This window comes from Python bivittatus, unplaced genomic scaffold (genome assembly GCF_059951505.1).
Source record: "Python bivittatus isolate LINGU-HERP-01145 unplaced genomic scaffold, Pbiv_v1 ctg000190_np1212, whole genome shotgun sequence".
Classification (NCBI taxonomy): Eukaryota; Metazoa; Chordata; class Lepidosauria; order Squamata; family Pythonidae; genus Python; species Python bivittatus.
In genome coordinates this window covers 11895795-11923782 of record NW_028277042.1, presented here as the reverse complement: position 1 = coordinate 11923782, position 27988 = coordinate 11895795, and the positions used below count along the sequence as shown (strand labels likewise).

The window sequence follows — 27988 nt, the reverse complement described above, 5'->3', positions numbered from 1 at the left end:
GAAAGCAGCTGTTGCTGAACTTCCAAGTTAAATGCTTTACCAGATACATTTTTTTTCTCTGCCACTACCTGGTGCATTTAGTAAAGTCAGCCATTTTTCTGAGAACAGAATTTGGCCAGCCATAACCAGGAAAGGCTTTATAATCCAGAAGGATCCAATATTGCTTTCCCCCCTCTTTCTAATGCCCAACTTTTCAATATTTTTGGAAACTGTCCATGACTGAAAGAAGTCTGTTTCTGTCAGGGAAACCTAGCCCCAAATCACTGCATGATACAGGCACATTATTTGAGCTTCAAAAGGCTTCTTGAGGTCAAGGGCTTAAAATCACAGCTTCATTTCTGGGGCGGAGAGTTAATAGACCCATACTAACCTCCTTGACTGAACAAATCAACATTGGACCAACTGCTCAACATTGAATAAAATATTGGTAATTTGGGGCACAATAAAATATTCTCTATAGCAGTGTTTCTTAAAGTGTGGTCCTAGAACCCCCAGGAGTCCCCCAATACCCTCTTGAGGGTCCTTGAAATCAAAATTATGTGCCAGCCTATGTTGAAAAATAATACAATATTAAAATCCCATCAAACAATCATGAGAAGCAGCAGCAAATGCCTCAATTTTAATGTTTAATACGGTAAATATAGATAAATAGAACCCATACCAAGAAAAGCTCTTTGGGGCCTCCATAATTTTTAAAAGTGGGAAGGGGTCCTGAGGGAAAAAAAAGTTTAAGAAACTCTGTTCTATAGCAAGGGAAGAAATTTTGCAGGGGGCAGATCCAGTGTTCCAAAGAGGGTGATGAATGCCATCAGTGGGTAAACTTCAGATGTGCAGTGCTTTGGACCACATTTGAAAATGTGGTAATGCACCTGAGGGAGAACATATTCTCAGTTCCAGGTGTGACAAGCAGAAGTCATGCATAGCTACTTCTCGGGAATCTGCTTTGCCTGCCAGCAATCTGGTCCATAACATGAAGCATAACACAGGCATCCAAAATGAGCCATCAAAGATAAAAGAGAGGAAATTGCATCTGAAAATAAAAACAGTCTTTGCTTCTTATACATATCAACTATACCATGATGTTTGAGAGCTTATTACATTTGTACATTTTATGGTGTTAAGTGTTATTGCGTGCACCATCCGGATACCCGGCTGATGTTCAGCGTATCTCAATAAAATCTCTACTAGGGACAATGAGTTGCAATGACCTCTCCTACTTTTAATGTAAACAGTTGGGGTCCTTTTCTGAAAAAACAGACTTTCACACTGGGGAAAAAGGCTGAAGACCACCTTGTAAACATCAGGAAAGAAGTGCAACTCCCTAAAATCAGGATACCTAATTTTTATTAAGCCGAGGTCCACATTTCAACTTTTAAATAGCATGACCTCAAAATGTAGTGAGCAAGGCCTGCACAAAAACTGAATTTAATTTCAGCTCAACTACATTTCATTAAAATGTAGAGTTAATTTGATGATTCTCCAGTCATGTATCTAATAGTTTTCCCCCCAGTGTACAACTAAAGATGATAACTATTAAAAAATATTTGGAAGTCGCTGGATCTCAGCAAAGCTTTTTGGGTGGCAAATGGTGGCTAGAGGTTTAACTTGTGCACCTCTGTCCTAAACTGATTCAAAAGTGGTGTTTTGGGGGGGGCAGTTGGTATGTGTATGGATGGGGTAAAATTTTAAAAAAAAACTGGTCTGGAATATTGCTTGATTAAAAGCAGACAGTAAATCAAGGAATTTCCACAGAAAAACATCTCCCCAGTTGACAGACAGCATAGATTCTTGAGCAAAATGCTTGTCAGAAAACACCCCCTTAAATACTTGAGCATATACTTTGTCTTAACTGACAATGCAGAGGAATTTAAGGATGTGAATTCAACATCCCTGCCTCATGGAGGACTCACAGGAGGTTCTATAACAGTTGTGCCAAATGAGAACGCTCTGTATACCTATTTTGCTACATCACTCCTGTCTCGCGTCTTTGAAAGGGAGGAAATTGAAATTTAAACACAGTGGCAAAAAATGGCTACTACTGTGAAATACAACCGATTGTTAAGCCTACAGCATGAAATAAATGCAAAATACAAGTTTAAAAAAGAAATAGCCATCTCCAAACCCCAACCACAATTCCATCTTTGTACATATAACACAAACAAGAAAAGGTAAAGAAAAAAAAACAATTACAGACACATAAATATTATCCATTACTCCAGTTGACGCCAATATAGCCCTTATTTGTACATTTTTCCTTCCAAGGCAAATGTTTTATTGTCCCAGTCATCCTGATCAGGCACAAACACTTCCCCAAGCACTACTGTTGACCATTTTTCTGTTAAAATAAATTATAATAAATCTGCATTAATTTCTCTCCTTTTTCCAAAGAGCTTTATATTCTACAGGATTTATTGCCCCACTTATCACTTTTATGGCGGCTTAGCGTTCTCAAAGGTTATGATCCAAGCCGTTTCAAGCAATCCCTCTGCTTTTTTACCAAAGTACAGCTGAAGACGAGGCCACAAATATCCTGCGCAGGATTGCCTTAAATAAAGAAAGATAGCTATGCCCATGATTTATGCGGGAAATTCTGCCCTAAGGATAGGTGATTTTTGCAGCCTGAATACATTACTGAAGATTAGGAGAAGTGCAGGTATTTTCTAGTTCTGATTTTTTTTCTCTCTGCCCTCCAATAAAACTTGCAATTCTCATGTTCTGACATCAATTCCTGACATCTCCAATTAAAAAGAACCTCGTGCAGCAGATGTTGGGAAAGATACCTACGTGATCTCTGGAAAGACGCTCGTAGCTTCTGGAGATGCTCCTGTCAACATGGTTGCTTCCTTCCTTTCTTTTCCACTTCTTTTCCTAAGATTTTAGACAATTGCGTGGACTGAGATGAAAAGATTCTAAGGGTCTGCATAGGTCTGTGTGGGTAACAAAATCTCAATTTTTCCTATGCATGTCAGCGGGAATCAGAATGATTCCACAACATGCAAATTTAATGCATAAATAGATACTGATATTATTCCCTGTGCAATTGTCATATTTTTTCCTAGGATTATGCAGTGCTTTGGGTTATGAACTTAGCACCTGTCTACAACTGTTTAAAACAGCTGGATCTTTCTCCGGGACCACACAGCTGTCCTCTGTGATTAACCCATCATTCTTGGAATAGCTGTGACTGCTTCAAAGAGTTGTAGATAGGTGCTACATTCACAACCCTATAATCTGAAGCACTGTTTTGGAACTGAAATTCCAAAGCACTTTGAAAAGGCTATTGTGCTTTTGACTTCTAAAACAGGGTTCCTCAACCTTGACCACTTGAAGATGTGTGGACTTCAACTCCCAGAATTCCCCAGCTGGCTGGGGAATTCTGGGAGTTGAAGTCCACACATCTTCAAGTGGTCAAGGTTGAGGAACCCTGTTCTAAAATACAACTCCTAGAATAATTTGGACATCATAGTACTTCATGGGTATAAATAGGTTTTCTGCTTATAGAAATCCTTAGCAATTTTCATCAGTTTCTAGGGTTAAAGAGTGTAGTGTTTACTCCTCCATCATCCATTCCTCAAGTGGTGTTCAAAGACCATTATTATCTGTGATTATTATCAATTTCATTGCCCAAAATTCTGGTCAAAATGTTTTCAGAACTCACTGGCAGGCTCCCACTATTAGTTAAAAAAATGGGTAGAAGGAATAGCTTCTGTTTCTGTCAGTAATTGCTCTGTTGTTTCCACTCCATTATCTAAAGGATTCTGATAATCAGATGGCAACAAAGACATAAAAGGTGGTCCATTTTCTTCACTGTTTGAATCAAGAGCCCAGTATAAATTAGATGTAGACTTATATGTAGAGGACCCAGCATATCTCCCAGACCAAAAATATGTGATGTATCAAACTTAGCCTATTGTAGCTGATATCCAACAAGCCAATTGCTACCTGTCCGGAGTTCAAGACCTTGATCCAAAGTCTGTATGTTTAAATATGTTTCTGAATCACTTCTCAAATGCTGATAGTACATGAGCACCTTGGTTGCAAACCAGCTGATCAGATCCAAATCCATCTTCCTGGAATACTGTTTCCATCCAATCCAGGAGCTTCATCTGTACCTCAGTGGTGCTAGCCTGTATGATGACCACAGATATATACAGTATTCAAAGAAAGCATTCAGTGGGACAAATCAAAACCCCAAAATAAAGCTCTGGTCATTACAGTCATCCACCTTGTTACAGCATCTGCAGCAAACCACAACGATGACAAAAAGAGAAGACACATACAGACACCTCATCACACAAACATCACCCATACATACTTGCATCCTGACATCTGACACAAATAAGGAAGTTGCATTTTCATGACGTCATAGTCATTAATTGCTCATCCCATGGACATCTGTGATTTCAGTTAAGTAAAAGGTCATAGTAGAAAAAACCAGATCTTTTAATTTGATTATTAGGTTGAACCATCTGTCATGAACCTGCTCAATAACCCAGAATCATTCTCAGCTTGATAGTCACAGGCAGGCCTTCTTTATGATTTTTACTATCAAACTTCTGGATCTTCCCCAATAACGCTGAATGTTAAATGTGCATTTTTTCTTCGCCGTCTACATCAACTGCTGACATTTTTATTCACTTCTGAGCTGACAGCACTAGTTTCAAGAATTGCAGCTTACCAAACATGACAACTTCCAATTTGCTTTCTTAAGTAGAACCTGAAGCTGGGAATAGATCCTGGCAATGGAGAAGAAATCCAGAAATTGTAGCAGTCTTGGTTCATATGTAACACCAAGCAAGCCATGGATGAAGGTTCCTTTGTAAGTAGCACTCTTGCTCCTTCATAATAAACCAGAATTTTGAAAAGGCTGTAACTCAGGAGTAAACTACATGTTATTCTCAGCAAAGGTTGCAAGTCCCACTCATCTTCAGCTGAAAAAAATTCAGTCTGAAATTCTGGAGAGCTACTGCAGTATCAACACTCGGATAAATGATAAGATTCACCATAAGACAACTTCCTATTTTCTTATTCAAACTGGCCTACAAAAATCTTGTTTACCACAGCTGTATAATAGGCCATAAAGTAAGGCCATGTCAAAATTACCCCAAAGGCCATGCTTGTCAGCCCTTTGAGGTAGGCAAGGCCAGGAAGCAGAAGTCTTGGAGCGCACATTAATGCAGGTCAGGTATTGTAATGGAATCTTGAAAACCTGGCCCAGCCCCTCTCTACTTCAACTTATACCTAGCACAAGTTATTTTGAGTTCTTTTGCTATGCTTTCCCCTTTCCCAAGATTGAAACATCTTTTCTGTAACTCCCCTGTAACATCTCAACATTCTCCTCCCCTTTCGCCACATCAAACTGACATTCCATCATGCTTGCTACTCTTTGGTTGACCATATCCCAATTCCTGAAGAATAAAGATTGGGAGGCCATGCAGTTTTTCTGTTACACTTCCATCATATTTAATGAGTCCAAAAACTTCATTCACCACACCAATGAGGATGACATAACCCTCCCATTTTCCATCAGAACCCAACAGGTGAAGCTTATACAACTGGGCTTTCTCACAAACCAATTCATGAATCATGAAGATCACACCTGTCTTTGCTTCAACTTCAAAGGCTCCTCCAATGTTTTCAGCTGTTCTGTAGAACCTCGACTTTGTGTTGAGTCCTAAAAATGGAGAATTGGGAAAAATACATTTACACATGGACATTGTTACTACTGTATGAGTTGATACTGCTACTTGTGATAGAGATTTTTAAGGATACGTAAAAGCAAACAACTTCTTATGGAAAAGAAAGTGAGTTTGATTATTAATCATTATATTCATGATCAGCAGTTATAATCATGACAATCTACATTAATTCAACCAATAAATTTCTATACTTATTAAAGTACCTGTCTATATTAATGAAGTGTTATTTCATTTCCAAAGATATATTGATTGGCTGGCATGAGGTCATAATGAATCTGTTAAAAGTGGGTTGCATTTATTGATCTACTTAATCATTCAATAAATATAAGTGCCATCCAATCCAAGTAGCTCTCAGCTGCATACAAAAATACAGAAACACAATAAATCAGTTAACCTTAATCAGTGTAGAGATGGGCAACCAGTAATCCCTCTGCTGCTTCCAGGAATCCCTCCCTTTCCCACCAAACTTTAGCAGGATAGTCTATTATTGCATTTTTTTAGTAACAGACAAGCTGACCGATTCCCATAGCTTTAAAAGAAAATAGATGTCTTCCATTGAAGAGGAGGAAATTATGGGAAGAGAAAGAGAAAGTGCCTCAGAAGAGGGCTGAAATCTCTGGGGTAGTGAATTATGATGTGAATGGATTGCAGGAAAGGCATGAGAAAGAAATGGGCGTCATGCTTTACAAACTCAGTGGTTTCAATCACATTTGTAGACCAGGTGAGGTCTGAACCAAGTTCCATATCTACTATGTTTCATCTGCCAGCATCCGTCCTGAGACAGTGATCAGCAGAAGAACTAGGTTTCCCCTCTTTTGTAGACCTTAATATATGTATAATGCAACCAATGTTATCATTGCCCAACCCAAAACCTGCTGAATGCATGGTCTGCATAAACCAGGAGTGTCTGTAGGGTGTGATTAGAAAAAAAGATAGCCATGGTAACACAGTCAAAGTTCCACCCATCTTCATGAGCATCGTGATTGGTGCAATGAAAGTTCCACCCATCTTTTACGTGCAAAAAATGGGTGGAGTTCAACGGCACCGTTCTGGCTGCCATTTTTCGACCACACCTTGCAGACACCCCTGATAGAAACCTACAGTGCTTTGCCCTACTCCCTCACCGGCCTTTTATAAAACCAACCCTTACTAGCTGTCAAGCTGAAGAGAGAGAAACGCCTTGAAATAAAAGGAGAGAGATGAAAGAGTCATTATTTTCCCCCTTCCTGGCACTCTTGAAATACGATCTTCTGCACTCCTGAAAAATGATTTCATTAATATTTCAAAGGCTGCTCCCGGAGACGCCAAAGCGTCTCTTCCTCGTTAGCGCAGAGGACCACGACAGTAGAAGCCACCTTTGGTCTTCATCCATAGCTGCATTGGAGATGCTCATCCAGCAGGCGCATCAGTTGTCCCTCAACGCCGCTGATAAAAACATGCACCGAGGCTGCGTCTGGAGAGATGAGGAGCACGAGATTAAAACACTCGACCGTAGGACTTCCGTCAGCTGTAATTCCTTAAACGGTCTTCCTGCCCATTAAACGAAGACAAATAATGCAGGCGATGCCAAAACGAACTCTTCGGCTTATGGGCAATTTATAATACTAACATTACTCAAAAAAAAGAACCCAAAAAAAGACCCTTTTTGATATCAAGTCACTGTCATGTTAAATATGTTGAAGCAGATAATATCTGAATAATGGATACGCAAGGCTGCTGCGGTACGGTTTGGTTGTAACGTTCCTATTCAATTCTTCCTTTTAAAGCAGTGTTTCTCAACCTTAGCAACTTTAAGATGTGTGGACTTCACCTCCCAGAATTCCCCAGCCAGCCATGCTGGCTGGGGAATTCTGGGAGGTGAAGTCCACACATCTTAAAGATGCTAAGGTTGAGAAACACTGCTTTAAAGGCTTGAGCTGGTACCTGAAGCTGGTGACAGAAGGGTGGGCATCTTTTGATAACTGCTGGGGGGGGCTGCACTTAATATTTCCAGGGGAAGGGGTCCATGAGCAAAGGAGGCAGGGAAGAACGAGTAGGGTTATCCTTTTTCCACATTTTGGGTGAGACGCAAGTACATGCTCGACCGTTTCATCGAGGAAAGCCTGTTTTAGGGCTGACATTGTTCACGTGATGCTCCGCACCGAACAGTGAGGAATTTTACCCACTTTTAGTTAGACGCTCTGAGATACGAGGAGAAGATGCAAGATAAAAGTCAAGATGGTGACCAGGATGGTGTGATCAAAACTCTGCCAGTTTTTAATGTGTGTCTTGAGTTTTTTTTACCATACCCTACAGATATGCCTGGGCAGATGTGCTGCCCTGGGGTTACAGTTTGCTAAATCTTATTATTAAATCTCATTAATAAAACTTCTTACTCAAGTAGGGCTTTGAATGACATCTTCCCAACCTCCTACTCTCACCAAACATTGCACTTTTAGTTCTTTCCAGTTCATAGTAACTGTTCTCTTTCCTGGTTAACTGAAAGACTCTCTCTTTGTCTTTCAATTTTTTTCCTCCGAAAAAATTAAAAGTAGCGGGCATTTTTTTGGTGTGTCCTTTTATTCTATTTTTGAGTTGCCTGTACCCACTTTGAGGATTACTGTCTCCACCCCCTTCAGAAAGGCCAAACGTAGCTCTGGAGCTTCAAAAGTTTATTTTGGTTCATTTATTAGATTTATAACCCACCTTTCAAACAGGAACAGGGGTATACATTGTACTCCCATTTTCCCCCACAACAACCCTGTGAAGTAGATTAGTCACCCACTGAGCTTCTATGGCTGACAGCGGACTTAGACTTCATCTCCCCAGTGCTAGCCTGACACCTTTTTTTTTAGATTTTTTTATCCCGCTTTTATTATTTTTTCCTAAATAATATATAAACCCCTTATAATTATATAATTAATAATTATATAAATAATATGCAAACATCTTAACTACAGTAACACATTACCTCTCAAGTTTTTCATACTTGGGCTCTATGGGTGCACACACCAAAAATGTAAAGCATGAATACGCAAACATTTGTCAGAACCTTGTGGTTACCTGGAACTCACTGATTCATTTTCACAAAGAACACCAAGGCTTTCAACCTATGTACTTTGCTAACTTGGCATCCTGCCTTATTGGTTTGGTACGTATGTTGGTGGTTGACGTCTGTCTATAGATTAAAGTAAATCTCTTAACACAGAATAAAGACTGACGTAAATCGGCCTGCAAGTATTTCATTTTTCCACTGCCTAAATAGCCAGTCTGGTGTCCTGGTTAAGACATCAGGCTAGAAACCAGGAGATCATGAGTTCTAATCCTGCCTAGGCACAAAGTCAGCCAGGTGACCTTGGGCCAATCACTCTCTCTCAGCCCTAGGAAGGAGGCAAGGGCAAACTATTTCTGAACAACCTTGCCAAGAAAACTGCAGGGACTTGTCCAGGCAGTCTCTGAGAATTGGACACAACTGAACAGAATAATAATAAAAAAAGATATATATCAGATGCATTTGAACCAGAGACACCATTTTGAACTGCAAATGGAACAAATTAGTTCTCGTGTGTGTCTTCATTCAGGAAATGGAAGCAAGCAGATTCAAGACAAAGTTTTGCTAACTCAATGGCAGAGAATATATTTTCTCAGAACTGGTATCAGGAATATCTCTCCTGTTTGCTCCCCCAAGACATTACAAAGTAGGTTCATTCACTGTGTTAAATCTTGATGAACCATGGCTTGAGAATCAACTCCAAATTGGCAGGGTTCACACATCCCACCCTGCCAGAATGAAAGAAGCCACAGTCAATGGGATGCCACTGAAGTGATTCACCATTTCACGCTGCATGTGTCATCTCAGAAAGCAATTTAAATACCTTTTGAAACACAGACTAGTGATTATTAGTATTGTCAACCTGCAACAATCAGAGCAGTGTCTTTACGAGAGTATAGCCTACCAGAGGCATGGTTATCTTTGGCCATAATATTAAGAACATGCTCTGGTCTTTGCAGGCCTAGGAAGAGCAAAAGTTGGGTTGGAGCCAGCGGTAAAGAAGTGGGGCCTCCGTAATTGTTGCAACAGCCCTGTAAGGTGGGAATTCCGGGGAGGATGTGTGTGCAGGAAGGCAAATTACTGCCTCTCCTTGTGCCTCCTGCTGCCCAGGCTGGCTAGTACAATGTGGGATATAGACTTGGGGACTTAAGGCTCTACTCTCACCTTGATTATTGCAGTTGTGGAATGAATGAGACCAAGCAGTGCAGCTCAAAATTTCCTGAACTCCAACAAACTTTTCCTTTTTTAAAAAGCAAAGACTGGATAGGATCAGTCAAACACCACCATTGGTACCCCCCATCCGGCAAGCATATTATTGCCAAGAGGAAACAAATACACCCTTCTGTGGAACAGTTATCTATTTGGTGAACTTACCCTTGGCTGGAAAATGGGGCAGGGGAAAGAGGGGAGCAGAATGACATAGCAAATGCCAAGTGGGGAGGAAGATCAGAGGAAGACTCCAAGAAGCAACAGGATTAAAGGAAGGGCGGCGTTTTAGCTCTTAGCCACTCTGTTCTTCTGGGGTGGGGGGTGTTCTTTGGCTTCTGGATCTATCCACAGTCAAGGACTGCCCATTCGCTCCCATCCAGAGACTAATCAGGCTTGACCCTGCTTAGCTTCCCAGCCCAGAAGCCAGCCTTTAATTTATGGCTCTTGTTCTCCTTCTCCCCCGCCCCTCTTCTCCTCCTTCCCCCCCTTTTTCCGCCTCACACCCCACCCCGCAGCCCCAACTGTCCACTTCAGCCTTTCTCTCGCCCTCCTACCTGCTCTCTCCTGGATCCGGCCCGCCTCGCCAGGTGCGCCTTCGCGGCCAGGTGACTCGGGAGCGCGAGAGCAGCTGCAGGCGCACGGCGACGGAGCCAGGGCGGAGGCGGAAGGGTCCGGCCGGGCATCAGCCAAGGGAGGCAGCGGTAAGGACGGGGGCAAGCGCCCCCGGAGCCGCTCAGGCGCGCAGGCAACGCGAGCGCGGACCCAAAGCCCGACGCTGGTTGGCGGCAGCGCAGCGCAGCGCCGCTCGGCGGGGATCGCGCCTGCCCAGACGGCTCGCAGCGCCAGCGTCCTGGCCGCGCAGAGCGCCCCGCAGCGCCTGGCCGGGCGCGGCTCCAGCTCCGAGCGGCGCTGGACCCACCTGGGCGCCTCAGAGCTCCGGCTTCAGGATGCTGAAGCCTCTCGCCCCTCTACGGCAATTTTCCGGTAGGTGGTGGCGAAGGCCAGTCAGGGCGGGGCGGGCGCTTCGATGGACGAACGCGTGGGAAATCCTAACCGGGACCCTTCATTAGGAGGGTCGCGTTGGTGCGCGACGTAGGACGAGCCCAGCGGGTGGATTCAGGCCGCACAGAAGGAGGGCTAAGCTCTGTTAAACCACGGAACGGTCTGCTTAGAGCAGGGGTAGACTTGTCTTTGCTGGAGAGGTTCAAACGGGGGCTGGGTGGTCTGCCAGGGACCATTCCTGCACTGTGCAGTGGGTTGGACTAGATGACCCCAAAGGGTACCTTGGCGACTCTCACAAGGAGAGTCTAGGAAGTCATCAGGATTTAAGGCAACCCGCAGGAGTTTTGTTTTGGGGTTGGTTGGTTGGTTTTTTACTCTCATCGATTTCTGGACCTCCTGCCTGTTTTAACAGACTGGCAAGTCCTGTTCCCCGTGGTTAAAGAAAATTGAGACACGAGGAAGGCAGACAGTGGGAAGTAGGGTCAAGACATTTCCCTCTTCCACATTTTTATTAAAAAGGGCAAAAGAAGTTCCTTGACCATCAGGGAAAAAAAGAAAAAATTAATATTGAGGCAATATCTTTTTAAGGCCAATCCAAGCATGGTACAAGAGCCAGTTTGGTGTTGTGGTGAAGGCACCAGGCTAGAAACCAGGAGATTGTGAGTTCTAGTCCTGCCTTGGGCACGAAGCCATCTGGGTGACCTTGGGCCAGTCCCTCCCTCTCAGCCCTAGGAAGAAGGAGGCAATGGCAAACCACTTCTGAAAAACCTTGCCAAGAAAACTGCAGGGACTTGTCCAGGCAGTCTGCAAGAATCAGACACAGTTGAACAGATTAAAAAAAGAAAGGGTTGTGCAATAGTTGTATGCGTTGGGGTTTCTGCGAAATCACAGGGGTCCAGCACTCGTGGAAGGGATTAAATTTATCTTAATCTTGGGATTAAATTTATCTTAATATTGGGGTACATTCTTCCATGGAAAATCAAATGACATCTATCTTAGCAAGTTTGGAAGTTGAAATTTGATCGCTTTTTGGAGAAGCATGGATCTTGATCTCTTGCCCTGCCAATTTGCAATTCCTTCACATAACATGCATTTTATGATGGTTTTTTATATGCTTTTATATTTTTTTCTTGTTTTTACATTGTTGGGGGGGTGTCATTTTTATATTTGTTTTAATTGTTTGTAAGCCACCCAGCATCATAGACATGAGATGGGCAGCTGTATAAATTTGAATAATAAATAAGTAAACTTCTAGACATGATAGAAAACCATTTCCTATGGAATTACAGAAGAAAGCCCAACAAGAGAACTGTTTGTCTGCCAACACAGACCGTTTACTCTAACTGGCGCTCCAGGATCATGGGAGTAGGACTTTTCCCCACGACTTTGCCCCCTCCAGATTCTCGGTCAATGAATGGCAGCTTATCTGCCCCATCATAAATTTGCAAATTCCTGACAATAAAGAGCCATCTGCTGTCATTCCAGAGATCTCATTCCAAATGATCCTGGGAGGCTAAAAAAAATCACCCCATGCAATACAAGTCCCTGCAAAGTTTTGTGAAGGCCCCAACATTGCCAAGGGAATTGGAGACCAATGAAACGTTCTTCACAGCAGTTTTTTCACTCGCGTATGAAGAGGCATCTGCAGCTTCTTTCATACAGCATCTCAGAAAGAGAGGAAGAAGAATGTGCTTACCGCAACAGACACTGCCTTAGTTGTTTGCCAAAGGTTATTTTTCTTGCTCCAAATGGAGAATTTTCATGTATTTGCTGTGCAGCAAAGATATACTGAACCCACCATCAGTGCTAAACCTAAAATGCTACTTTTGCCCTGAACAGTCATTAGTGCAAATATTTTGGCAGGGCTTTGTTGTGAATTAGGCTGTAAAGTATGACACCATCCCGAAACCATTCCAGACCCTTCTTGCTGTTCCTTTTCATCCCCGTGGAGATTGGCAGATGCTTGCAATGACCAGGCCACAAGGTTTTGTCATGAAAGATTAATTTAAGACTGCGAAATCATTGAACCCTTATTCTTCATGAATGACTTAGCAATTGGTATTACTGAAGCAGAGGTCAATTAACCATTCATCGCATTTTTTTCCCAGGCACAGAATTTGCTGGTGCTTCTTTTAAATCATACTAGGAAGGGAGATGGATAGATAAATAGAGAGATGGAAGCAAGGGTGTCTGCAGGATATGGTAAAGGCGAAAGACGTATAAGACGTATCTGAAGAAAAAACAGGATATAGCAAAAGAAAAAAAGTTGTGATGTCATGATCAAAGCTCCATCAGCTTTTTATGTGAATTGCACCATTGCAGCTGACATTTTTACTTTTTTGACCACATTCTGCAGACTCCCCTGGATGGAAGGACAGAGCTAGAGAGGAAAGAAAAGGAGCAGTCTACCTAAACAACAGCAGAAGTCCATAGGATGGTTAGTTAGAATAAAGGAAAGGATGTATCTCCTTTATCCAGATTACAGTGCATCCTGCAGTTAGGTCCAATGGTCCTGAAAAACAGCCACTAGATAGATCAGTGAGACTTCCTTACAGCCATAGACCAAAAGAAAGGACTACCATCGTGAAACATTGCGTAACCATTAGCTGCTAAATCTCATGGCAGAGCAGAGTTTGCAAAACGGGGCAAACTTTAAGGACACAAAATCTTGTATTTGTTTACAAAGACGTGTGGCTGCCCATCTTAGAAACACAACTATGGGCAGCTCACAACAGTTACATAAAAAACATCATGCAAAAGACAAAAGCAGAAGACAATGAAAAGCAGAAGCAACTAAGAAACCTGGCACCATAACCAACCTCCTTTGATGCAACCAGCAGCACTATCTTCCAACTCCGGCTTCGCCCTATCCCAATGCCTGGGGGAAGAACTGGCTCTTCAGGTCTTTCTGAGAGGTGAAAGGATGGGAGGCCAGCTGGATCCCTGGGTAGGGGGAAGGGTCTTCCCCAGGGCAGGGGCTGCCCCGGAAAAGGTGCGCTTCCGGGATCCCACAAGATGGCAACATTTAAGGGAAGGGACCTGGAGCGTGCCTACTCTATCCTACTTGATTGTTTTTGTTATCCATCTTGGATTTCTAATAAGTAATATAAGTAGAATAAATTAGAATGTCCTGGGAATTGAGAAAGGAAAGGGAGATTCACTGTAAATGCATACACTACTAGTAGGCAGTTCTTCATGATGAAGTTGTACGCTATATAAATATTAAGTATGACCATTATTAACTTGGATCCCTGCCAGATGATAGCTTCCATATATGAGTGATAGATGGTGTATATGTCTCATTGACCCGCATGTATTTCCAAGATGCTTAAACACACTCTATTTCTGATTAATGTTCCTACAGTGGCAGGGAAAGAGCTAAACTGTAGGATAAAGGAGCTTAGGTTTATTTCAAGGATGAACAGCTGCACTAAATCTGTAATTTTGTTTGTAAGCAAAAGTGAATCTCCACACACAGGTCTGCAGATCAGCTGAACACGTTGGGTCACGTGTGAAGGTTTTATTTTAAAATCCTCATCTGATGTGTCCTGGCTGTGTCACTGATGCCTTGGTTAGGATTCCTACGGTAATGGTGGAAGACCGGCACTGAATGAAGTCTTTATTCATATAGGGACAGGTGTTGATCTCCAGCCTTGAAACATTAGATGAAGTCCCAAGTTACCAACTTTTCATTTGTCCAGATTTCCAAAAGTCTGTTGAGAGGTGATAATACCGTAAAGTCCAAAGCTACAGATGGCCAACCTTCTGTGTTACTGCAAGAAGCTGGGGGAAGTTTACAGGCAACTACCCCATAGCTTGTAGTTTCTTTAAAAAAACCCACTTGATCATGCCAAGCTTTATTATAAGCACCTGATTTTCTGTTAAATGTTGCATAAACCCAGCCCTTATGGTTTGTAAATTGTGTTCTATGACATTCTATGAAATATGGTTTGTTTAGGGCTACCATAGCTGAGCTGCAGAAATGCAGACAACCATGAGATGGCAGCAGAAAGTGAGGAGTTCAGGGTCTCTTTCCTGCCTCCTACTGGTCATCTGGATTTTGCAGCCCAGGTCCAGTGATCTTATGATTGAAGCTGGAACTTTATTTATTTATTTATTGAATTTATATGCTGCCCATCTCCCCCAGAGGGTGACTCTGGGCAGCTCACAATTAAAATAAAACCCCAAAACAGTTAAAAGTATAAATATCCACATTAATTTAGTAAAAAGTCACACCATATAAAAAGACCAAAAAGATTTTGTACAAGCAAAGCCTTTTCTCTGTCTCTCCACGATTACTAAAAGGCATATCCTACCTGTAGGGATCCTAAGGCATCTGCTTACCACTGTTGAAGGAGATTTTTCTGATCTAGAAGATCTGTCTCCTTAAACTAATGTTTCTCAATCTTGGCAGCTTGAAGATGGGTGGACTTCAACTCCCAGAATTCCCTAGCCAGTATGGCTGGCTAGGGAATTCTGGGAGTTGAAGTCCACCCATCTTCAAGCTGCCAAGATTGAGAAATACTGCCTTAAACTGTTCTCATCATTAATATTGATACCAGCCTTCTTGGGACAATCCTTCTTGATCTCTAATAAATCCTGCATAATAGAAACTTGCTAAGATCTTAAAAAGCTGGAAGAAGCCCCCAATGGCACTGAACAAGATGCAAAGCTATACTTCTGGAACAAAACACTAAGAGAACTGCTGCGTGTTCAGGGAGAATCAGAGCATATGGCCAAATAAGGGAGCATAGATTTACAACCTCAGAAATGCATGCTACAGATGAAAACTACTACATAACAGCACAAAAACACCGATAACTTTTAACGTTTATCATTTTAAACATTTGTTCCTTTCTGTTCCACAGTACAAAAATAATAATTTGGATAGAGCCAAAGCTCCCTCTGGCGGTCATATCAGCCCAATTTCACCAGATGGATTGTAAAATGGTGAGGGGACGATCTTCTACCAGAACAATGTTAGATGTAACATTGAATGCATGGCTTTTAACAAGCACAAAAAAGAAGAGAAGAGAAGAGAAGAGAAGAGAAGAGAAGAGAAGAGAAGAGAAGAGAAGAGAAGAGAAGAGAAGAGAAGAGAAGAGAAGAGAAGAGAAGAGAAGAGAAGAGAGAAAATAGCATCAAGGAAAGGGGCAATAACTTTTGATAGGTGAGCAGTGAATTCACTTTTGCCCCACAGCAGGTCTACCATCCCTGGACTTCAAAATAGCACTAGATAACAGCAAAGAGATTCACAGCACTAATTTTGCAACCATCTAGCCCAGAGGTTTTCAAATTTTTTCAGGCTGCAGACTGTCAGTGAAAAAAGAACATTCCTGGGACCTTTGATCAAGAGGTAAAGCTCTAGTGATAGAAAACAGGCTGTGTTTGAGCGAGCATTGTTGGGGGTTTTTTGCCTCTGGTTCCACGAAACAATAGTTAGAACCCCCCTAATCTAGTGGTCCTTCAGGTTTTGCTGCCCAAACTTGGTAACCCTACACCTCAGCTTTCCTCCTTTCTCTGCAGCTGAGATTTGTTAAATTTGTCTTTCGATATCGGCCTGTTCTTTTTTTGCCCACTGCTAATGTTAAAATCCTCACATCCAAAAAGTTTTTGCCCGCTGCAAACATCATCAGTGGGTGCAATAGCCGTGTTGCGATTACGACATGGGTGCATAGATTTGCAGAGGTAATTGTCAACCATCAATCAAGAACCCTAATCCTAACCCACTTGGTGAGAAAAACGGTGCAGGAGAGCCAAACTAAGCAGATGTAATGTGTGAGAGTCACTGACAGGCAGAAAAGGAACAGGAGCCTGGTCTGGCCTGGATGGACAGAATACTGAGAGTTGAAGTCCACACATCTTAAAGTTGCCAAGGTTGGGAAATATTGATTTAGTTAGTTGTTCTTAGATGTGTTGTTTGCCTACTTTTCTTAGGCTAACTTTTTTTGTGCATTTGAGTTGACCTTAGTAAAAGAGTAGTATTCTGAGGATTCTTGATTCTATATCACCATTATTATCATTGTATAAAATAGCCCATCATTGGACCTGGAGCAGGTCCTGGACATCTTTTCAAGCCCCTGTTCCACCAGGGAGCTCACTAGTTGCTTTTCTCCCAGCCCAACCCAACCGAACCCACTTTAGAAGGTGGTCGTTGCTAGTATAAACATTAGGGCTATCCTTGAGATGATGCATAGTTCATTAAGCCAAACGTCCTTTGAGTCTAGTGTGATAGCAGGATCACACTAGAGCAAGGATTCCCCAACTGTGAGGTGTACCTCCCTTGGGGAGGTGCAGAGATCAGGGGAGGTGTGAAGATATTTATTTTTTATGTCTTTATTCAGTCAGTTTGGTGTAGCGGTTAAGGCACCGGGCTAGAAACCGAGAGACCGTGAGTTCTGGTCCTGCCTAGGCACAAAGCCAGCTGGGTGAACTTGGGCCAGTCCCCCTCTCTCAGCCCTAGGAAGCAGGCAAGGGCAAACCACTTCTGAAATCTTGCCAAGAAAACTCTGGAACCGGCTGCCTTCCTTTCTCCAAGAATCGTGCTCGGTGCTCAAGTCGTTAGTCCAGGCAGTCGCCAGGAGTCAACGCTGACTCAAAGGCACCAAATAAATTAAAATAAAGTTTCCTTGTATTGTTTTCATTGTTCATTTGTGTTGATTTTGGTGCTTGGATTTTTAGGGGAGGTGCGTACATTAAGATTATACTAAAGGGAGGTGTGGTGGGAGAAAGTTGGAACCCCTGCACTTGAGCCAGCTATCTAGTGTGATTTTTCATTGCCTTCCAGGATGTTTTTTGCCATTGCGCAATCTTCCTTGTCTCCCATCCAACCAAGATCTAGGACTGACCCTGCTTCTCTTTCCAAGATCAGCCACGCGCGCCCACGTGCTGCCCCCTAACGAAGTGCGGCTGCGGCTGCCTTCCTTTCTCCTGGGATCGTGCTCGGTGCTCAAGTCGTTAGGACTGGCAAGCGGAGTCCTGTACAGGAGTCGCCGCCGGATTGGCCGTGGCGCGCGCTCACTCGCTCGCTCGGCACTCGACTCCCTCAGGTGGGCAGAGCGCGCCCCGCGCAGGCGCAAAGAGGGCGGCCCGAGAGGCGGGACAGACCCGAGCGGGCGCGGTCGCGGTCGCTGCTGCTGCTGCTGCTGCTGCTCCGTCTCCCTCACGCGCGGCCGGGCTGCTCCGGCCCGTCTCCCTGCCTTCGCGGAGATGGCGGACGAGGAGCTGGAGGCGCTGCGCAAGCAGAGGCTGGCCGAGCTGCAGGCCAAGCACGGGGTGAGGCGAGCAGTCCCCGCGGTCTCCCAGCCGTCCCCTGCCCTACCGACCCTCGTGGAGGCTGGCTCCTCACGGCGCCCCCTCAGCCCAGCCCCAGGGCGGTCGTGCGTCTCGTGGGAACGAGGCCCCGTGGTTCTACCCAAGGGGGAGGGGGGAAGTGGCCTAGGATGATGTATGAAGTGGTGGACATTCGCCCGATCCGCCCTTCCCCTCATACGTTCCCTCCCCCGTCGGTTCGCACAACCTGCTGACGCGTGTTTATATCCCTGTTGTGGGGAGCCAGCCTGTTTATGGCTCGGGGCTTGAGGTGAACTCCGAAAATGCATTGATTGAGAGATCAGGTTCAACATGTTATATGGGAAACTTGACTCCTTAATTTTGGCCTCCTCTCTTATCCTGCTGGAATAAGACCCATTGGGTGGGTTGGCTCGGCTCATTGCGGTAAGCTGTGGCTTGTCTAACGTTGTTTGGGGTATAAATCACATTTGGCGTCATTTGCACAACATGCTGAGCCAAAATAAGCTTTGTAGTGATGTAACGCGATGTGCATATCAGGCTACAGAGTCTTCTTCCAGAGGCTTCTTTTCCATTATTATTGTTAGCTACAGAGTCTCCTCCTACAGGCTTCCTTTCCTTAATACTATCACTACTAGTTATTAGATTTTTATCCCACCTTTTTAATATATAACTCAAGGCAGCAAACATACCTAATTCTTCTACCTCCTCTTTTCCCCACAACAACCCTGTGAGGTGGGTTGGGCTGAGAGAGGGGGACTGGCCCAAAGTCACCCAGCCGGCTTTCATGCCTATGGGAGACTAAAATTCAGAGACTCCAGGTTTCTAGGCCAGCACTTTCACCACTACACCAAACTGGCTCTCACTTAATGGAGATACGGTTTTTGTTTGTTTGTTTTTGTTTTCCCATGGAGGAGAGTTAGTTTGCTAGTTTATTTTTCAATTTCTATGTAAGAAAGCCAGCCTTTCTCTGGGCTACCCCACTTCAGAATGAGATGAACTAGAAGTAAATGCTCTTCCTGTTGGAAAAGTACCATATATACTTGTGGGTAAGCCAAGAATTTTAGGTGCCAAAATACACCCAAAAAATCAGGTTCAGCTTATCTGCAGATGGGCTTTTCCAGGAGTATACACAGTAGTTTTGTTTCTGTAGGGAAGGAATATGAAATGTTATGCTTTTGACATAGGGAGCATTGAGGATTGTATATATTTGCAGTTTGTATGTTTCAAAAGGGATAGAGGCCGGGCAGTTTAAAAGATCCAAACAAAATGTTCCTTCCTTTGACTCTTAAATTCTTCCTTACTAGAACACCATAATAGTTGTGCATTTAAGAGCCATTTGATATTGAACTGTTCTGCCCTTAAAGCCTTTGTAATATTAAGGTGATAACATGCATAATTTAGCACTTGACTAATCAGAGCTCAGAATAAACATCTTCAGTTTATTGCTGCAGTTACTAATAACATGATTATTTCTAACCTTTCAGGATCCTTCCAGTGATATTGCACAACAAGAATCAAAACAGAGGTATTGCTGTGTTACATTTAACTAACATCAGTTGTTACTAGAACTTCTCGTTCCTTTTCTCTCCCTCTAAGCGCAGTGGGGCATTTCCCAAACTTATCACTCTCAGTCACTTATTGATGTTCAGTTTAAGATCTGTTGTGGCTCTAAGAATATTTATACCATATGAACCTGATTTCATGTGTCTTTCCAATCACATTCATTTCAGGGTATATATTCTCTTTCAAAAGCATGCATTGCAGCATTTTAAATGGAATATTATTATTTGGCCAACCCTTTAGAAAGTTCCAGCCTTCCAAAAGAGAAAGCTGTAATTAGTGTGCACTGTCTTTTGCTGCAATATAAATGCAGGACTTGCTAGGTTCTCATTTGACAGGGAACTACCAAGAGAAAAATGAGAACCTACAGTAAGAAATTATATGATTGATTAGTATTCTCTGCAAACAATGGGATCGGTGGCTTTTTGCTCTCCTGTTTAAATGTCACCAGTGTTCTGTTGCTATAAAGTGTGGACATTTTACTGTTCAATGCTGAAAGGTATAGTCATGATAAGTTGGTAAAATAAATGGGTTGTATGTTTTTCTAGTTAATTTCTTATTGTGATATGAGCTTTCTGGGACAATTCTGTCACCTTGATTGAAAAGTTTGCTCTGGCAAGCATTTATAGATTTAAAACTGACTTGATTTTAAGTTCTTGAAAAATGGTAGAAATTAAACATATGTTAATGTTATAAAATCAGTGTGCTGGAATGGGGAAGAAATTCCACAAGTTCATATATAACTAAGTCATGCATTGATTTATAAAATTAATGAATATTATAATTAGTATTTTAGTAGAAAGGATAACATTTTTGGAGCAATTTGTATTTTCTGCTGTATAAAATTATTTTGCTTACTATTATAGGGAAGCTGAAATGAGAAATAATATTTTGGCTCAAGTTTTGGATCAAGCAGCACGTGCCAGATGTAAATATTTATTTATTTAACATATTTATTTGTTTGATGTATATGACCACTTAATTTGCAAAAAGCAATTTTGGGTGACTTAAACATTTGTAAAAGCATTTTAACAAGGGAGTTGAAAATAGAATACAGTACATATCTGGAACAGAAAACAACAGAGTAACAAAAATTACAGAATTCACAGGCCAACCAGCATGTATCTCCTTCAAGATTTTTCAGTCAAGGTGGGTTCATCCAACATTCTGGCCCAATGCCCAGGGAAGAACCAGATTTTCAAGAGCCTTACAGAAAGACAGAAAAGCCTTGGTGTCCACGCTGTCTTTTGACCTCTAGATTGAAGTCTTATTTCGTTGCAGGGAGGAAAGTGCCATAGGCTGTAATACTATCCATACTTAAATGGCACTGACATTGTATACATACTCAGAATTTCACTGGTCAGCAGTCCTCCTTCACTTCTCCACCAGCTTTGAATTGCTGTTATCTTTCTGTCATTCATCCAAAGGCATTACAGCATGCTAGATTTAGTGTGCTTAATTATAGCAATATTTAGACATTGTTATATGTATCTATATATTTCAATTCCATTTTGTCTTGATTGTGGTATCCTATAGATCTGAATATTCTCAACAATTACTTGATCTCATTACTTGAAAAAGCTGTCTATATAAAGCAAACATTGTAAAGAGCTGTACTAAGATTAGTTAAAATATAAATCATTCCTTGAACTTCTATACCATTTCCCAGTCGGTCAGCTTTCACAATTGGTTTTATTTAAACACTAGTACATATAAATGTTGCTTTTCTTAATTCAGGATTAAGGTGAAAAGTCTGAGGTGCCTGTAATAATCTCTGTGTTCTTGAGTGTAGAATTGTGAGAGGCAGTGTGGTGCTTAAATTATTGGACTAGAGCTGGGGAGACCCAAATTCAAGTCATTGATCAATCTTGGAAACAGACTGGGTGATTTTGGGGCCACTTGCTCTTTCTCCACCCAGCCAACTCCAGTTTGGCTGTGGGGTTAAAATGAAGGGAGATTCCCTTGTAGTCTTGAGCTCTTGGGAGGAAAGCCGAGTTATATTTTTAACAATAAATAAATGGCTTTTAATATCTGTTTTCCTTTTGCAGTGAGCAATTTAGCACTTGTAAAGCCAGAAAAGGCAAAGGCAGTTGAGAATTATCTTATACAGATGGCAAGATTTGGACAATTAGGTGGAAAGGTAAGCCCTTGTCTTGGTTCCCTGGAATCTTGCTCTCTAGCAAAGCGTTTGGAGTTGTGGCGTTCAGGGGCACTGGCTGCTCCCAAAAACGTCGGGCTGGCTATTTGAAAGGAAAATAAAAACCCGATGGATTTTTTTTTCTTATTTGGAATTCAGTTGGTATAACCACCTGCCAAAAAATGTTCCATAAACTTATAAAATGTTTGCTGCAATTAGAATGGTCCTTTAGCTATCGCTGTGGATAACTTCCTCTCTGGATTCAGAATACAAGAAGCTGTTTTGTATAAAGGAGGATGTAGATGGACACTTGAAGAACCGCTTGCCTTCTGAGAAACAGTCCAAAAGAATTTGTGCTGCCGATGTTGCTAAGCTATATAAAAACAGCAAACTTCCTACCTTCTTCAGAACTTGCATAAATGGGGGAAGAAGCAGCCTATCTCCCAAGCCCTCTGTGCATGCTGGAGAATGAAGGGATTAGTGACTTGAACAATTAATATAGCTAGTAAAGCAACAATTAGCTATTCATAATACTTTGAAGGTTTCCCCATCTTAGCTGCCATTCTATTGTATGCGAAGGACAAGGCCATAAGTATAGTTCAAACAATTGATTATTGCTATTTGTACCTTAATTAAAAAAGGTACCAGTAATTCAAAATGAAAACTGTAAGTAAATATTTTAAAACCCTGCATTTTTCAGCAAGAGCTGTGTATGCCATTCCACCAAGCAAATACTATTTCTGTTCTTCTCCTGACTCCGTAGGTATCAGAACAAGGGTTGATAGAAATACTTGAAAAAGTGAGTCAGCAAACTGACAAAAAAACAACAGTAAAGGTAAGATGTCTTAAAAGCTAATTAATTGACTAATTAATTAAAGCTGATTTTTACAGCATGGAAGAAAAGTAGAAGATACAGCATAGCTGGCAGTGGGTATTTGACGTAGCTCTCCAGGTAGAATAGGGCAGATTAGATAACTGAAACTGGCAACAGATAAATAGGAAGCCTTTGACATCAGTAAATTATCTATTCAATATTACATGCTCAACACACTGCAGAAGTTTTTCCTTAACCTCCTTTAATGGTTTGCCCTTTGTCATCTCCCATCCTTTCACCTTTCCACAAAATGGCTGTTCTTCCAGGTCCTGGATTAGGATGGTGGTTGAGCCTATTTGTGTGTTTTGTTTTTGCTATTTGGTTCTTTGGGTTTTGACTCTGGTCAGCTGTCTTCTTTTATCTTCTTGATATACCTTGTTTTCTTTTAATGTTTTAGCTGTAAGCTGCCCAGAGACTTCCCTCTGCCTGCCTGCCTGCCTCCCTCCCCCCACCTTAGATGTTGTGAATTATTTACACATTAGGTAAATAAGTGTTAAGAATATAGTTTCTCTTTGTGCGTCTTCAAACTTTATATAGGAAGGCTACCAAGCAGTAGCTGAGGAATTACACATCAATGCTAGAATTGGCGTATGTATGTATGTATGTATGTATGTTTGGAACATTTGTTCCATAAACATTTGATATTGTTACCGTAAAACAACTAGTGACATTCAATTTAGCCTCAAGCTATTTTAAGCCTGATTTCGCCTATATTCTATTATTATTCTAGTTCAATAGAAGAAAAGTATTGGATTCTGACGAGGAAGATTAATTAATGAAATGTGAAGACAGTTGCCAACTGCAAATCATCTGGAATATGTCAAGGAAAGTATGTTCTATCGTAGATGAAAGTTTACACAATGTTCTGTACACGTTCTTATAAAAAGGAAAACAGATGAGCCTGCCTTCTGTATAATTAAGTGAAATGGTTTTCTTAGATGTGTTTTGTATAAAGGGCTTGAGAAATAGGGATTCACTCACTATTTCTTGGGCTTCAGCTTTCCTTTGACACCATGTAGTTAAATTAACTCTGCAGCTGGCAGACGTGTTGATGTATTTGCCCTGCCTCTCCTCCTATAGGCGCTTCATATCCTATAGGAAGTGAAATTCTATCTTGCCGACAGACAAGAGATTTTAAGTCTGCAGGCTAAATACATATTGGAAAGAGAATTTCATTTGTATATTTAAACTTGGGAGGAATATGCTGCACCCATACATTTCTTAACCATGAATAAAAGATGAGCAGCAGCCATGGCGTTTACTCTTTCCCCTAAGTAAAAATTCCCACCTCACTTTTGATTATCTTAGCTCTGATTAATGCCAGACAGGATTCCCTGATAGCTATGTTTTTGAAACTGGCTTCAAAGCCTGATTAGCATTACCATGGTTTCAAAGGAGCAGAAATACTGTGTATACGTTACATGCCACGTCAGGACCTTTCCTGAAGTTTTGCTAAAATTGGTTTGGAACCAAGCGAGACAGGCTGGTTCACAAAAATATGGCTCTATAATGTATTGTTGACTGATTTTGCTGCATTGCAAATTCAGGATGCTTTGCTTAGAACATCATGAAATGTAATTAAAGTCTGCTTGGGAAAAATCATCTTCCACTATGTTGTTTTTATACAGAAGCAGGTTCGTAAATGCTTCAACTTTGGGGCATAATTTAGCCAAAGTTAATTTTAAAGGTCTTTTTAAAAGGAGATTTTAATGTACACGAAGATCAACTGAAGAATGGTTTCTGTATTTTGTCTTGGTGTAACCCACCACTACATAAACATGTTCATTTCTACCCAAGCTATTTCCCAATTTCAGAGTTGTAAGGCAGCTGCTCAGATCCCAAGACCATCTTACATGCACAATGCCATTGTAAATACATGTTGTGCCTTTTTGTTACAGAATATGAATGTTTGATCCATGGCATACAATCCACCTATCCTATGTAAGTCAGAACGTTAAAAGACAAGTTATTTTTCTGACTTGTATGGGTTAAATATATAGAGCTTTGAAATGTATTAAAATCTTTCCATTAAGCAAAGTTAACTATGGGCAATTATTTGTCTATTCCTATTCCACAAAAAGTATTTCTTCTTACCTACATTCTGTACAACATTGGAAGTCTTGCCCTGTATCTGTTTAGGATGGTGGCCATAAATGTGCAGTTTTCCATAGAGTTTTGAGGACCACAGAAGTTGTGTTCACAGATTGTGCCAAGACATAATTTGTTTCTTGAATAAGCCATTACAGTTGGGTTGACATAACGCATTAAACTATATTGTGTAAAGCCAGCCATGTACTGGAACCCAGGGATCACCAAGCAGGTGGAGGTTTCATCCTGCATTCAGATATCACGTTGTTCCTCAAGACATGCCTTGTGTTCCAGAAATACGGGTATCAGCGACAGCTTTGAACATTTTAGGAAACTGCTTTGACACTCACAGATTAAGTTTCAAATCATGACTTAAATTAAAGAGCCGTACATTAAGAACACAGAACTGTTAATTTTACTACTTTAGTTTACATCATTTGGCACAAGTCCAAGGCACATAAGAAAATTAGGTGAATCGCTTAGTAGAAAAATAGACCTCTTCAGCAGCAAGCTCTAAAGCTCAATTTTTAAACCTTATATTAATGTACTATACAGAGAAATCCTAAGACAACCTTACTACTTAAAACAAGTTATTAAACATATTAAACCAATTTAAAAAGCACACAATTTTGTATACAAATATTACATAAACGCAAAATATGAAATGACCAAAATTATTGCGCTATTCACCATAATTGACTTGAATGTTCACCTAAAGTTGACATTCCATTTCTAAAAGTGCACAACAGACTAATTGGAAATGCCTTTGAAAGTAAGGGCAAGGAAGCTGCTTCTCAAAAATTGCAACTTAAAACCGATGTGCTCTGCTTAACTAGGCTCACTGAAAGGTCTGTTTTTTTGTGCCACAAGTATATAATTTAAAATAGCAAATGGGGCTGGGCTGCTGAGTTGTGTGGGTGTTCCATATACTGTAATACAAACATGTTCTGAATATAAGTTTCAACTCTGCTCATGTAGGGGGAATTCTTTTAATAGGCTTCTACTCTCTTCTGCATGATACAATGTACCCTTTGTTAAAGGCCATTACTCTAATTTCCCTATTCCAACATGGTTATCAGTGTACGACCTCCATTGCAATAAATTCAGTGAGCACTAAATGAGCTATGCAATTTTGCCTCTTTAACTTTTAAACACATCTCATACTGTTGGGAGTACTGGAGGCATTCCATCGATCAGCATAAATTAGCAGTTCAACTAAAACCTCTGCCTTTTCAGAATAAAATAGAACAGTCCTTGGAAAAGCCATTAAAAAGAGTTTTGCTCTCACATACCTATTATTACTAAAATTGATTAGAGAGTGCAATACTATGGAATATAGATCTGACATCTCAATATATATATCTAGGTGTTTTTTTTTTTTAATATAGATCTGTTGTAGGGGATTTTAATGATTTATTCAAAAATAAACGGGAATGTCAGTCTCCAGAAGTGCAAACTCCATGCCAAGTAAGAGGAGGAGGCTTGGCTTCCTGCTGAATGTCCATTATAATTTTGAAAACCTTGATCCCAAGTAGCTTCTTTAACGTTGAATGAGAAAACGACTCCTCCTGAATCTTGTGTTTCTTATGTAAGACTTCCTTGTTCATCTTTTTTAGAGCATCAATCCTCAGGACAGCTATCAGTGGAAGCAGCACTTGGATCTTTGGATAAACTGCAGAAGTCACTGATATCTGTTGTTGAAAGTGCCACACTAACAGTGTGACTCTGATGTATTTGTTTATTTCTAAGAGGTGCTCTCTCTGCATCAACCTCATCTTCAGCTGTTACAGATCCACTGTTGGCATCAAGATTATGAGTTTGGATTTGCTCTAGCACATCCACTGGATTCTGTTTGTTCTTATCAAAGTTCTTGATAGCTAGCTTAGAGAGGAAGGGGAAAAAAGGATGGTAGTGTTTATCTTGCAGAAGTGCAAAGAATCTAAAAAGAAGAGCCATTCTGACTGTTCCATGCCCCCCAAAAGCCCACATTTATATTTGTTTCATAGATTTCCGACCCACCTTTCCTCCAGGAGCCTTGTTCCAAATTTCTATTGTTTTGTACTGCTAAAATCTTTGAAAAGTGTCACACTTTGTTCCAAGCTTGAAATAAGTGCATGCCCTAATCAGATACATTTATAATCCCAAGCTGGAGAGTACTGTGTAGGTCATGCAATCCTTATCATGGAATCAAGAAAGGCATTTCAAAAAGATAGCCATCCAGCCTTTCTGGATGATTTCTATGGAGGGCTACTTAAATAACTCCTTATCATTCACATCTTTCTCCTAATTTCAGTAAAAATTGATCCTCTATGCCTTGATTCCATGAAATCTACTGTTGCTTTGGGTGACAGAATCCTGGCAGCATCTTAGAATCTGATTTTACACTCATGCTCAGCAGTACATCACAGATCACTAGACACACAGTCATTTCAGCAAGAGTTTAATTCGGCTCTCCAACTTGACAGATCACTCAGATGCGATTTAGCTACTTCAGAGTCTATCACAGATAAGAATGAAGCTTTAACACACAGCTGATTGCCCAGTGCAGAGAATTCAGGGCCTTTATATATGTTTCAGGTTTAAACTCTGATTTTCTTTCTTCTACTTTTCCAAATTAACAGGTATTTGGTGACCTTGGATGGCTGAGGCACACTTATGCAACAGTCTTCTCCAGCCTGGGAACCAGTGGTTCCTGCCCACCTTGCCAGCCTCAGCCCTTCCATTCGGTTATTTTTGAAAGGTTACCTTGCCTTCAACCTTTCCTCATAAGAATTATTTCCATAATTCTACCTTTTTTGTCTTCATCTTAACAGGATTCCAGAGGAATATGTCTTTTTAAAGTGCAGATGAGCAATCATTTAAAATATTACACACTTCAGAGTAAGGACTTGACCGTGTATAGCAAAGGTATTCTAGCTATCTCCTACTATTATACCCAAGAAGCTTAAGATGGAATGTAACTCATTTTAACTTCCTAATATAGGTCCTCATTTAACAACAGTTCAAAGTTACGACTGCCTCGGAAAAAGTGTTTTACCACCTGTACTTGCACTTATGACTGTTGCAACCTGTCATACTACCACCCTTGCCATCAC

At 41.3% G+C, this 27988-nt stretch overlaps 2 protein-coding genes and 1 long non-coding RNA gene across 8 annotated transcripts in view; 1 reads left to right on the top strand and 2 right to left on the bottom strand.

The window, feature by feature from the left end:
- Positions 1 to 625: 625 nt before the first annotated feature.
- LOC112540956 (uncharacterized) lies at positions 626 to 10718 on the bottom strand. Of its 2 annotated transcripts, XR_015795325.1 has the most exons (7): positions 10494 to 10718; positions 7055 to 7152; positions 5600 to 5674; positions 4679 to 4838; positions 4031 to 4127; positions 2785 to 2868; positions 626 to 1030 (listed from the first exon to the last, which is right to left on the bottom strand). It is a non-coding gene; the product is annotated as an uncharacterized LOC112540956 (long non-coding RNA). The 2 variants fall into 2 exon arrangements; XR_015795324.1 differs by having other exon boundaries at positions 626 to 2868.
- A 7283-nt stretch (positions 10719 to 18001) lies between these two features.
- PDCD5 (programmed cell death 5) lies at positions 18002 to 24075 on the top strand. Its single transcript, XM_007430846.4, has 6 exons — positions 18002 to 18216; positions 19719 to 19759; positions 20661 to 20722; positions 21843 to 21934; positions 22695 to 22766; positions 23536 to 24075. The coding sequence occupies exons 1-6, from the start codon at positions 18151 to 18153 to the stop codon at positions 23575 to 23577; spliced, it is 375 nt and encodes a 124-aa protein (XP_007430908.1). The 5' UTR covers positions 18002 to 18150; the 3' UTR covers positions 23578 to 24075.
- Positions 24076 to 26446: 2371 nt separating this feature from the next.
- The window catches only part of ANKRD27 (ankyrin repeat domain 27), a 42233-nt gene continuing 40691 nt past the window's right edge, over positions 26447 to 27988 (bottom strand). Inside the window, exon 29 of one of the 5 annotated variants that reach the window (XM_088136071.1) lies at positions 26447 to 26774. In XM_088136071.1, coding sequence (XP_087992197.1) covers positions 26514 to 26774 — 261 coding nt within the window. In that variant the 3' untranslated portion in view covers positions 26447 to 26513. The remainder of the gene's footprint in view (positions 26775 to 27988) is intronic. The other 4 variants (XM_007430843.4, XM_088136074.1, XM_088136073.1 and 1 more) reach the window with 4 other exon arrangements.

Coding starts and splice junctions, on each gene's coding strand:
- PDCD5 (XM_007430846.4), top strand. CDS start 18,151: ATGGCGGACGAGGAGCTGGAGGCGCTGCGCAAGCAGAGGCTGGCCGAG. Junction 18,217..19,718: donor AGCTGCAGGCCAAGCACGGG/GTGAGGCGAGCA, acceptor CTAACCTTTCAG/GATCCTTCCAGTGATATTGC. Junction 19,760..20,660: donor CAACAAGAATCAAAACAGAG/GTATTGCTGTGT, acceptor TTACTATTATAG/GGAAGCTGAAATGAGAAATA.